General features: G+C 40.0%; 1 protein-coding gene across 8 annotated transcripts in view; it reads left to right on the top strand.

Moving 5' to 3' along the window:
- LOC121611185 (LIM and calponin homology domains-containing protein 1-like) overlaps positions 1-12,053 on the top strand; it is an 87,433-nt gene that overhangs the window by 43,194 nt on the left and 32,186 nt on the right. For 6 of the 8 annotated variants that reach the window (XM_041943598.1, XM_041943597.1, XM_041943596.1 and 3 more), the window contains exons 4-5: positions 2,192-2,298; positions 9,064-9,094. In XM_041943598.1, the coding sequence (XP_041799532.1) occupies positions 2,192-2,298; positions 9,064-9,094 (138 nt within the window). Of the gene's footprint in view, positions 1-1,478; positions 1,751-2,191; positions 2,299-9,063; positions 9,095-12,053 lie in introns of those variants that run through there. The other 2 variants (XM_041943600.1, XM_041943599.1) reach the window with 2 other exon arrangements.

Raw genomic sequence — 12,053 nt, 5'->3', positions numbered from 1 at the left:
CAAACACCCACTAAATTATCCTGATTGCCATTACGCAAGTTGCTACTAAATGAGCCTTTAGTCGTCTGTTGGCTTGTTTATGTCAATGTTAAATATTCCAATGTTTGTTATTCCAGACCGTGTGAAACGCCGGCTGATGTGCGAAATTGTTTAGCTGCTGAAGTTAACGTTGAAATTGCTCTGTGATAGCTGAGATTGTTGCTGTCAACACCACCAGATCCCCATCTAGCCCCTGGCTCTAATTTAAAGTCACAAATTCTTATCTAATCTAATTCAAGCGCTCCCTTTTGGGTGTATACTCTTAGAAACATGGTTTTGTTTGTGGTTCCTTATCATACAACTCCTTAGACAGCCTGTCGCTTTAGAGTATGTCTTTGCAGTACTGATACAGCAGTTGTTTTGCTATTTCTAATCTAAAATCTGAACATGCATACAATCACAGAGTATAATGGATCAAATGCTCAAAACCAGCTGTTTTAATAACTTACTGTATGCTTGCAGGAAAAGGTTAACTAAGCACACATCAAAAGCTCAGAGCTGTCTGATGCTTGGGCTGTCTTCCACTATTGATCAGCAGCTTCAATTTTAGCAAAGGTTTATGTGTAGGTTACGCATGCTTGTTCATGGACAACACTGTCATTGTGCAAAGAAAAGTTTTCCAAAGTATTGCACAAGTGTGATCTGGAAATAAGTTGATACCAAGTTTTTATGAGCAAAATGAATAAGAAATAATTAACTGCTAATGTCTTTGATTGCATAGACATTTCTAGAATTTTGCCTATGTGTTTAACAAATAAAAAATCCTCCCAGTTGTTTAACTTTACCACACAGTCCCTATCCCATTGGGATATCTGGGTCATACTTGGACTTGTTTACTTGACACAAAAAGTTTGAGAGTCCCTGTTACAGGCTGTCCCCACCCTAATGCAGTCCCTTATTGTTCCAAGTGATAGCTCATTTCTGATATCTGGAAAATGTTATTATATAGAGGCCACATAGGCGGGTGGGTGGGTGGTGTTGCCTCACCAGGAGAGCAGAGATGTCGCTGTCCCAAAAACACAGGAAGCTGCAGGGTGGGTTTGGAGGGAGTGTTTTGGTACAAATGGGAAAGGATCGTGAGAACAAGTGTTTCCAAGTGTGTGTGTGTGTGTTTATATCCATACATGTTCTTATCCCAGCCAGTGTGTACTAATCAATACGTCTCTTAGTTGTGTGTGTCTGAGCACTTGAAAGGATGTATATTTTTGTCCAAATGTGTGCATATTATATATGAATATAAGTGCACTGTATTTGTGTTTTGTTGTGTGAGATAGCGAGAGAGAGTGCTTGGGACAATCGCGGTAGAGAGGAAATGGTGACACCCTGAGAGAGAGAGAGAGAGAGAGAGAGAGAGAGAGAGAGAGAGAGGGAAGGGCTGTGGCAGTGGCCCTCTGAAGGGTAGAGAGACATAGAAAGAAAGAGAGAGAGAACCTGGGAACAGGAGAGGAGACCTCGGCTCAGGTTGCGTCCAACAAAGAGTTTATCTGAGAGTAGAGGGGAGAGAGGGGGAAGGCAGAAAAGATGGAGAGAGAGTGAAAAGTTGAGAAAGTAGGAATGTTTGAGGAAAATCAGGTGAAGACGGAAAGATGAAAGGAATATAGACACACTTGAAGGAAGCAAAAGGAGAAGAGTGAAAGTTGGAGTAATCTGAGAGAGGAGACATACGAAAGTCGGCCACTAAACCAGGTGGTGTCTCGTTTCTGTTGAGCAGGTATCCTGATTTTCATGTTGTGTTGTCATGTTGTAGTTATGCTTCTATACCTCTGGCCAGTGTGTGTTTGTGCATGCGTGTGTGTGCCTACCTGAAAGAGCTGCACAGAGGTTTGTTTCTTTGTGTGTGTGTCAGATAGAGACCATGTGCAGTGAATGAGGAGGATCTTGACCTTATTTGTGTGTTCTTGTACTGCTATCTTTGTGAATGAGCACATTTCTGAACTATTAGAACGGTGTGTGTCCATGTTTGAATTAACGGTGTGTATCATACATAATGTGCCAGACTTCACTTTCTTTTCTTCGCTGTGTGTGAGTTATGGTTGTGTTCGACCTAAGATCTTGCACAGTTAATGGATATGACCTCGCTTAGCCTTCAGTTTTCTGCCAGCTGCATATTTATCCTGATGAAACTGTGTATGTGCGTGTGTGTTCTGTGCAGGACAACCTGAGTGTGTTTCTGCGTGGCTGTGAGGAGTTGGGACTGAAAGGCTCCCAGCTGTTTGACCCCGGAGACCTGCAGGACACGTCGACACGCCCCGCCGCCAAGTAAGCCTCAAAGCTCCAGTGTTACCTTACTGTTCAGTGGTTGTGTGTGTGTATTTCTTTCAGTTTTGTTCCAAAGCACAATAGCCACCATGTGAAGAAGGTGTGACCTTAAGTCTTTGGTAGGAGAGTTATTGTTCTTTTTAAAAGGGCAGCAAAGTAATTATTATTTTAAGATGTATAAACTTTACTAAACAGCCTTTACAGGTGATGGCGTTTTTTACTGCATGTTGTTATTGAATTGTAAAGGGACCGTGTACAATATTAAACATAAATGCTGCCATTTGATTTATTGTACCAGTTAGCTTGAAGCTTTTCATCTGCAGTCAGGTGACACAGTTGCCACAATTGAAACATAAGAACAGGGACAGAACCACTTAACAAACTAGACACATAATGCAGTACGTCTGACTGACTCGATTAGTTTTGGTGAATTCAAGTCTTTAAAGTTCAGTTAAGCACTTTGAGGCAAATCTCAATAAATGTATATAATCGTGCATGCAATATTTATAATAAATTCATGTTGATCATGCTCTATAAACTTGTAAAGAGTTTTTGTTCTCTTACTGTTGATTTACACAAACAAACATGGGAGGTTGCGTAATAACGAAAAACTAGATTCCAAAACCTTTTTTTGTCCTCAACAGAATCCAACAGATTCAGTCATTGATTGGCGGCCACAACTAGTGTCTGTGAGCAGACATAATTTAATAAAAGGACTCATTACCTAAGTGTTGTCTCCAATTCTTTTCTGGAGCCTTATCTTATTTTAAGCTAATATAAAGTTAAAAGGCTGTCCTCATACAAAGAAAAGAAAAGAAAGAACATTTATAGTTATATATTAGTAAGATGCTGAAAATGTACCAATCATTGATCTTTTTATACATTTGAGATTAGAGCTAAATTTGAATTGTTCATCTCTCTTGTATAAACTTAAGTCATTTATTTTTACTTCTGCAAAACCGTAAGATTAGTTTATCAGAAAATGTAACAACGACATTTTAACTGTCTGTTTTATTTAATTAAGTATTTATTTATTTCCAAAATTAGAAACAAAATTCTGAATGATTACTGTGATTATGCATGAAAACCTGCATTATTAAGTTAGCCAGATATCCTGTATCATAAATGTCTGTCATTTGTAAACAAACTGCTTGACAATCATTTGAAAAGGTAGCGGTTTATGAAGATTGTAATTGTGGCTAAACCTTCTGTCTCAACATACATTAAGAGGCACAGCCTCCAGCTTGTGTCATTATGGTGGCCATGGCTTTAAAGTGCTGACCTTGGAACAGTTGATGAAACAGTCCCACCTCAAGGACCATTAAGTGGCTTTCTGGAGCTTTAGTGCATATTTTAGAAATTTTCAGAATGAGGGAAGGCTTGTGTTTTATTAAGTAAATGGACAAAGTGTTGATGATGAACACTTCAACTGTTCATCTTCAAGCAACTGGTTGTGTGCTTCTTTGTGTGTCATTCTTGTCAGTCACCCTGTCTGTCATTCTCTGCATCAGACAATCACCCACTTCACTTCATCAGACAATCCCCCAGTTCACTGCCAACATAAATAACTGACTGAGAGTCAATGGAAGTTTGTACAGCCAGTGTTAGTGAAGCAACAATAGCATATCTGTTTGACACAACTGGTGTCTGTCCAAATACAGCACTAGGGTTTGCATCACTCACTGAACCACAAGTCCTACTTTGTTGCTTGGTAACAAAGCCAAGTGCATGTATTTTTTTTTTTTTGTCTATATGCTGTGGGCTTGTGTGCATGCATGTGTGTGTGGCATCTGCTGTTCTCAGAGAGGGGACAGTGCTAATCTTAGCTGGTCTGAGGAGGAGCTGTTTGGTTCTGACAGGGCATGGAATTCTTTGAAAGCGCTGCGGTATGTGTATGTGACTGTTTGTGTGTTTGTGTATACTAATGTTCTAGTAGCCTTTGTTTCCGAGGATGTGCACAAGTTTACAGGAGTAAACATCATTAACTCCAATTTAAATGGGGACACTGGTGTCATTTTTACTCATAGTCCATTTACTCCTGTCTGTGCCTCATTATATTTCTTCAGCAATAATGTTATGTGTTTTTTTTAGCATTATTTCTTTGCGCAAGTACGTGTTGTTGAACATAGCTTGACATTAACTCGCAACACAAAGAAGACACTATAATTAAGACATTAACATTTTTAGTTTAAGTAATTTTGGATAATGGATTTTTTTTTCCTTGCGTGTGTCAGATGATTTACATAAACCCAAGCAGCAATGTGTGTGATAAGGCTAAAGGCTGCTGCTTTCTCAAACAATCAAGTTCAAACTAAGTTTGAGTCATGTGTCATTTGTTAAAATAATTTGAATGCAACCCACATTCAGAGATGTATTCACTGCTGGTTGCAAATTGACCGTGCTGACTTTGTGCAGAGTTTAATAAGATTGGCGTGTGAAGTGGAGAGGCTCTCCAGCCCTCTCAGAGAGGGGTAGGATTGACCTCCCATTCAAGAAATGCTGATTCTTCATATCCTTGTTTATATAGCCACATGGCAAAATAATAGAAGCAGCAGAGAGGGAGCTACTGTACATTGGTTGCAATGAGTGCAAAGATGTTGATAGAGGTTGATGGGAATTTCTTCTTCAATAAAAAGCTGTGCAATTTGTATCTTGTAGAGTGCTGTTGTTAGCTAGCTAGCTGCAGCAGCTCCCACAGTTTATACTTTTTATCTGCCCCACAAACTTTTTGTTTCAGCGCAAGTTAAAATTTTGCCACATGGAGTCTCCTCTGGCAATTTTATGTTCATTTGCATGAGTGAGTGACGAGCTAACGTTATAAGGCATTAAGTCAGTGAGCAGATGGCAGTGCGTTGAGGAACCTCCCCCGCTTGAGTACAAGGCACAGCAGAGAGAGGATTTTTTTTCTGAAAGATGATTTTCAAGCTGAATGAATTTGAATATGCTAGAGGTATCGTCTCAACCAAGATGAGCACAAACTGAAAAGGAAACATTGGTGTAATTGTTTAAGTGGCCTTGTGCTATTTCTAGTCATTATGTAACCCTCTGTCGTACAGGATGCTATTTCCTTGCAGCTTGTACCCCTGACAGGAAGCTGTTTCTCCCTCCTGAGTCTCTGGACAGGTGTTTACTCATCTAGGAAACAGCTTTGGACAGGGAGCCGTGAGGACAGGCAGGTTTGGGTACACGATGAGCTAAGGCCCGAAATATCTCCTTTCCCTCAGTTGACGAAAACAGATAGATTTCCAAGATCAGTGACCGTTTGCCAGGCAGAGTCAATGAGAGCAGAGGCTGCACTTCCACTCAGCTGTCTAGCAAATTTTGCGCAAAGTTTTGAAATGCTGCAAAAAATGAAATACGAACTACATGTGTTTCCCTCTGTTGAATAGAAATAGAAATAATGAAAATCAAAATGTAAGGTTATGTGCCAGAAAAAAAGAAGTCCCTCTGGATTTCATTAATATTGAATTGCTACTACTCTTCAGTGTCAGCAAGTACATGTGGTGAGAGTAATAACAACCTCCCATCTCACAATATGTGGCCTTTTGTAATAACAAACAAACTGGTTGGACCAAACCTGCATCATTACTTATTCAGCAAATGCATTTCCATTGTAATGGTACTTTTTCAATGATAAAACCTTATGAGCATTAAACACAGAACACAATAAAAGATGGGAAAAAAAAAACATAAATCATGAGTTCAATCATGAATTTTTTTCTCTAACCCTGTTTCCAAAAAAATTGGGACTCAACTGGAAATGTACAAAGACAATATATTTAATGTTTGACCAGCTTCATTGATTTTTGTAAATATCTGCTTATTCTGAATTTGATGCAGCAACACATTTCAAACAAGTTGAGACAGGAGCAACAAAAGACTCAGAAAGTTGTGGAACGCTCCAAAAACACCTGTTTGGAACATTCCACGGGTAAACAGGTTGATTGGTGACAGGTGTTAGCATCATGATTGGATATAAAAGGAGCATCGTGGAAAGGCTCAGTCATTCACAAGCAGGGATGGAGCGATGTTCACCACTTTGTGAACAAATGATTGTATAAAGGAGATTAATACATGGGCACAGGAACACTTTTTCAAACTGTTATCAATAAACACAGTTCATTTGCCATTTGGTGTTGTAGAATCTGGTCACTCATTCTGTAAAAGTTTTATTGAACAAAGAATGAATCGTTGAAGATAATAGTACATGTCATTACTTTTTTTTCTTTTTTTGCTGTACTCACACTAAATATTACATATATGTAGTTAATAAGGAGAGTGAGTAAAAGAAGAGCGAGAATAAAGCCCTGAACTGTTCTATTTTTTGTCCAACATTATGGTTTTAACACAATAGTTTTGAAATTGTACACCTGTGATACTTCTGTTTCTGTTCATCACTGAATAAAATCATGGACATTTACTCAGAGACAAAAAGAGAGACAGAAAAGAAAAAGGTAGAATTTATACCCTAAATATGATCTAATACCATGAGGAATCTGTTGCTTTTGTCCTTCAGCTTTTCTTCGACAAGGTAACAGCAAAGAAAAGCAACCTGTCCCTGTGTTTATTTAGTCAGTCGTCAGAAAGAGAGGATGATGAAGAGGGGGGGTTTACAGATCATTCCCTCCAGCTACTTTCACCTTGCTCTTCTTCTCCTCTTTCACCCCTCTCTTTGTCAGGTCACTGCTGTCATGGAAAACTCACGGAACTGCAATTTGGGTGTCACTTGTGTGTTGAGTGAGTTGGACTTTGTGTCCCTCAGGCTTTGGAAAGGAGTTACTGTATCAACAGTCTCATACTGTATACATTATGCATTGCATACTGTTTGGTTTTCCCTATTGGACAAGACATTTATCTGATGCACAACATCATCCATAGATAAACTGTCTGTATCATACAATATGACTAGTTTTCTAAGATTTATTTGTGTGTTTGATTTGATTCCCAGTGTATAATCCCAAAGCACAGCATATATAGGAAAGTCCTGTTAAACTGGAATGATTCTTCTTTGAAGAGCCATGTATACGTCTTTACAAACCTATGCAGAGATATGAGGGGTAAAAGGGTAATGACAGGTCACAAAGGACCTGACAGACATCGCTCAATCTCAACCATGCGTCAGTCAGATCTATGCATCAAAAAAGTTGATTGGTTGCTTCAGCTCTGTTTTGAGGTGTTCTACATACAGGTATACAAGTGACACACATACACGCTCACCTACTTGGAGCATCAGCTTTATTGATATTCATGTATTGAATAATGATTTCTATATATCAGAAGCTGTGTTCCATGTAAAGCAATCCTTATCGCATACACATGTTTTCCCTAGATAATTGGTTTTCTGTAGGAGATGCTCTGTTATCATTGTAAAGTGAACATAATAGCCATTAAAAGTGGATTTGTTGTTGTTTCTAATCTTGATAACTAGATGTGATTCATCATGAGATAATGAGGGAAATACATTCAAGCCATCATGTTTTCCTTCTAACAAATCCTGCAAAACGCTGCAGCAGGCCACCTCACGAGCACCAGAAAGGAGAACCACATCCCTCCCATCCTGGTTTCTCTTCATGGGCTCCTTTCCTAACCAGTATAAAGTTTGAGAATTATTTGATCTCCTGGACGGCTTGTTTTTGGACTTGCACTTTGTTATATTGCAGAAAATGTAACTCAATGAGCCTGAGTACAGATTTAGAGCTTTTTTTGGTCACAATCCAATCTGAAGCCTGAGGATGGCCAAGCTTCTTCATTAGGCTGCTTTGACTCTAGCAGGAAGACTTTGGCAGGTCTCCTTTTGCTCTCTGTCTAATAGAATACTTTTTTCAGACTTTCAGCTTTTCTTTTGTTTGTGTCGTATGTATTGCACTTTATTTTTTCAGTTTCGCTGTGTGTAGCTGTTTTCCATAGTTAGGAGAGACATATCATTTGCTTTGCTTTCTTTTGAAAAGTCTGTCTTTGTGACTTTTCCTCAGGCTGCAGAGATCATTTGTGGTTAACAGTCACAGGAAAAGAGAGATGATGGATTTTGTTGACTTAAAAGTAAAGGAGAAATCCACATCTTGAGCGTCGTCATATCTGTGTCTCTGGTGCTGCTGTGTCTCTCTCTCTTAGCCTGGAAGTATATATTTCCATAACACAAGTGTGTATTGGGGTCAGTTTTACAACTGGTTCATTCCACTTCCCATTTATAGCTTCAAGCGGTGATCCGCAAGATCCACATCTTGTCATTTTGGCAATATCTGTGGTGCTAAGTGGCCAGTGCTGTGTTGTGTCTGCACTGAACCTCCCAGAGATCACATGGCAGTCAAACCATGTGGCCCCCTCCGTGACATCTGTCTCGCCTGACTTCTGGCTTTCTGTTGAAGAAGTCTTTGGGAATGATGAATGTTGGTGCAAAATGGCAGGTCGAGCAAGGCTCCCTAGCTCTTTGTTCCAGGAGCAAGCACAAATAGTCCATGATGTAGTCTGTATTTTAGAATGCTGGAGTCAAACTGCAGCCATTGAGCAAAACTGCAGGAAATACTGAATGAAAACATCACCAAACAACAAACTGGATGCAGAGACGTGTGTTAGCTCTCCCTGCGTGGGCTACTGTCATTGCAGAGTCTTCTGTATTTTCAATAAGTTTTGTCTTCGCTGCATATACAGTGTATGTGGGAGTTGGTTGGTTTAAAATGTGTCCGCTATTTTTATGTGATATATTTCATTAAATTACACCAGAAGTCAGTGTCTCATTCCTTCTCCCTCTCTTTCTCATCCTCTCAGGGGGAGTGACTGCAGCCGAAAACTCAAGAATGTAAGTGATACTTCTGGATCACAGTGGGATAATTTGTTTGTGTGCTAAATGTATGTTTGGATGGAAACTGTTATTATGGTCCAGTGTTTCTGTTTGTGCTGTGGTTGTCACTCTTTTTTCTTTCAGCTGCTCTTGTCATGTCTGTTCCACCTCTACCAGTCTTTACTCTACAGTCTGGTCTATGTGCTGTGTTATTTCACTAGAATACTACTGGCTTTACTGTGTGAAGCTACTCTAGCTTGACCTTTTCAAGCTGTTCTACTTCTAATACTTCTTAATCTATCCTATGTAGTCTTTCAATTTTATGTATAGTACTTTCTTATGTTGCGTCTCTTCTATCTTTTTGTTCAACATATTCAGTGTAATGTGTTTGATTTTCCTGTTCTACTCATATATTCTCTTCTGCCTCTATCTAGTCTGTTCCATTCTATCTCTCTGTTTGTTCTTACTCTTACTCCAGCTCTTCTTGCATCATCAGTTACACACAGACTCCACCTATAGTACATTTTCTAGGTCCCCTTGTTCTGCTGTGGTGCTGTTTTTTTGTTCAATTTTTGTAAATTTTGTATTTGTTTCATTTTGAATGTCAATACTCATTTCTGTTATACCTGCAGCATCTTCTTCTTTTCAGTCTAGTTCTCTCAATTCTGCCTATTTTATTTCTCTGTGTATTTTATGTTTTGCTCTGGCTTCCTTCTAATATTTTAGTTTTACAGCCACAGTGTTGTCTATGTTTGTTCAAATGTACCTCAACATCCTGTTTTGTTTTTCTAATAATGGTGCTTTAAGAAGTAGAACACATAATGCTAGCCCTGCCCACTCTGCAGTCTAAGCCCTCTCTCTCTCTCTCTCTCTCTCTGTCTCTCTCTGTCTCTCTCTCTCTCTCTCCCTGTGATGCTGCTGTGCACTGTACAAGTTAATGTGACGAGCTGCAGAACTGGCCTTGGCTGCTAGCTTATTTAGCCGACTACACACAGGGACTTTCAGCCACATTAGCATTCACAGCAAGAGCAAAAGTCCCAGCAGCCCGTGCTTTAGCCAGGACCTGCAACGAGGATATACTGCTACACTGTGGATCTGCCCTGCAGAGTAAAGCTGACGACTAGGATTTGATAGCAGCTGTGTCTGCAGCGCAACACATATTGAGAGGTGAAGGAGCTGCGCTGAGAAGAATCTGCTGATTTGGTGATAAAGGTGTTGTTTTGCAAACAGATTGGATGTTGAAGTAAAACGGGGTGCTGTATGGATGGATGGAATGTTGCTGGAGTCACGAGATGATCGTTTAGCAGGTGCGGGTTTGAACAAGAAGGGCTTTTTGTGCATGTCTGTACTGTGATGACTAGTAAAGGAAATCTGCATCTTTATGTGTCACTACAGGTCTGCGGATTGTGATGTGATTAAAAGTGCACATGCATGGGCTTGTGTGTGCGTGTTTACACTGTAGGAGCATTTTTGGGTTTATCACTTAAGTGTGTGTCCACATGAAACAAAAATGATGTTTTTTGGTGGATCAGATCAGACAGCTGCTGAAACCAGAGAGGCAAAGCAAGTGTGACACTGTGCATCGCTTCACTGTCAGGCCTCTCCTTTATATGTCTGTCAGTCAATGTTTTATTTGAACTACTGTAGCTAGGTGCTTGTTGAGTTTTTGTAGAGTTATTTTTTGGAGGTATACGATTGCATGTCTAAATCATGCAGGCACAGTTGTAGCATGTTTTCCCAATTGCAGTGTGCAGTTTGAATCAATATGGATGCATTTAAAGCATACTAATAAGCAACTGAAACAGATTTGGTGCTGACCCACTTCCAATGGGAGCTGGCACAGATGTTATCATTATAATGGTGACACAGGAGCAATACACTCTGCTGCTGAGAGTGCTAAAGTGTGCAGATAATGAAGCATAACCACAGCAAATGTCATAAGGCAATCCTGCTTTGGCATAAAATATGAATTTCCCTTCAGGAATCAGCATAATATCACACAGAAAAGACACTTTCTTTGCTCTTCCTCTAGTGTCTAAATGGCAGACAGTGTTTACACTGACAGTATGAATGAAATGAACACATAAAGCCATGCTGAGCTTTCTTATCAAAGCAATCCCTGTGGAGTGCCAGTTGACATGGACACAGTAAATATAGCTGGGAACATTCAGCCAACAATGCTAAAGGTGCAACTCTGTGTGATCTCCCTGTGGCGACAACAAATCTGTACATTCTGCATTTTAGGCATTTAGCTGAGTCCAAAGGGAGATCCACTGAATACAGTAAGCTACACTTCCTCATTCACATTCAGCTTTACCTCAGGACATTAGGTTACAAGTAAGAGTCAGAAGTACGCCTCCTTCAGCAACTGAGCCTACACGGTCCCTGTGCTGGAAGGAGATGAGATTGATCTGGTAATTTATGCACTCACAGCTAAGCTAGCTAACAGGCAGATATAAATCACTGTGGCCCCTGAGGGGATGCTGTGTTTTGACAGGAGAAGTGCCTGTGACTTGTTGTAGGCTCAGAACAATGGCTCAGTCTTGTCGTGTTTGTGCAGGACACGTTAACATGTAACTTCTTTGGAAGAGGCTGGCTTGTCATGACCAGAAAACCGCCTTGTTTTGCTTTGTAGGGAGAAAAGTGAAAGGAAGAGAGTGGAGAATGGCTTCAAGTGTTTGTGCACTTTTACCCTCTTTTAGTATAATCGTGCTGACAAACTATTATTTGTGGCCGTTTACCTATTTAGAAGACTACTGAAAGGCTTCATATGTTGGCCTGCGTTGTGGCATTAAGTGGTTTGGAACAGCCAACTCAGACTTCAAACAAATTAGCTTGATCCACCTTGAATGACATGTTTTGTCTTGACAGTCTAATGGACATTATGTCTGGATCCGACATATCATTATGAAGATTTTTGGCTGCAGGAGGAGGAACTTAAATTTCAGACTGCACTCACCACTGGATTACCCGTGTC

Source organism: Chelmon rostratus, chromosome 9 (genome assembly GCF_017976325.1).
Source record: "Chelmon rostratus isolate fCheRos1 chromosome 9, fCheRos1.pri, whole genome shotgun sequence".
Classification (NCBI taxonomy): Eukaryota; Metazoa; Chordata; class Actinopteri; order Chaetodontiformes; family Chaetodontidae; genus Chelmon; species Chelmon rostratus.
Note: the sequence above shows the minus strand (reverse complement) of the source record. Positions and strands in the feature narration are given on the sequence as shown.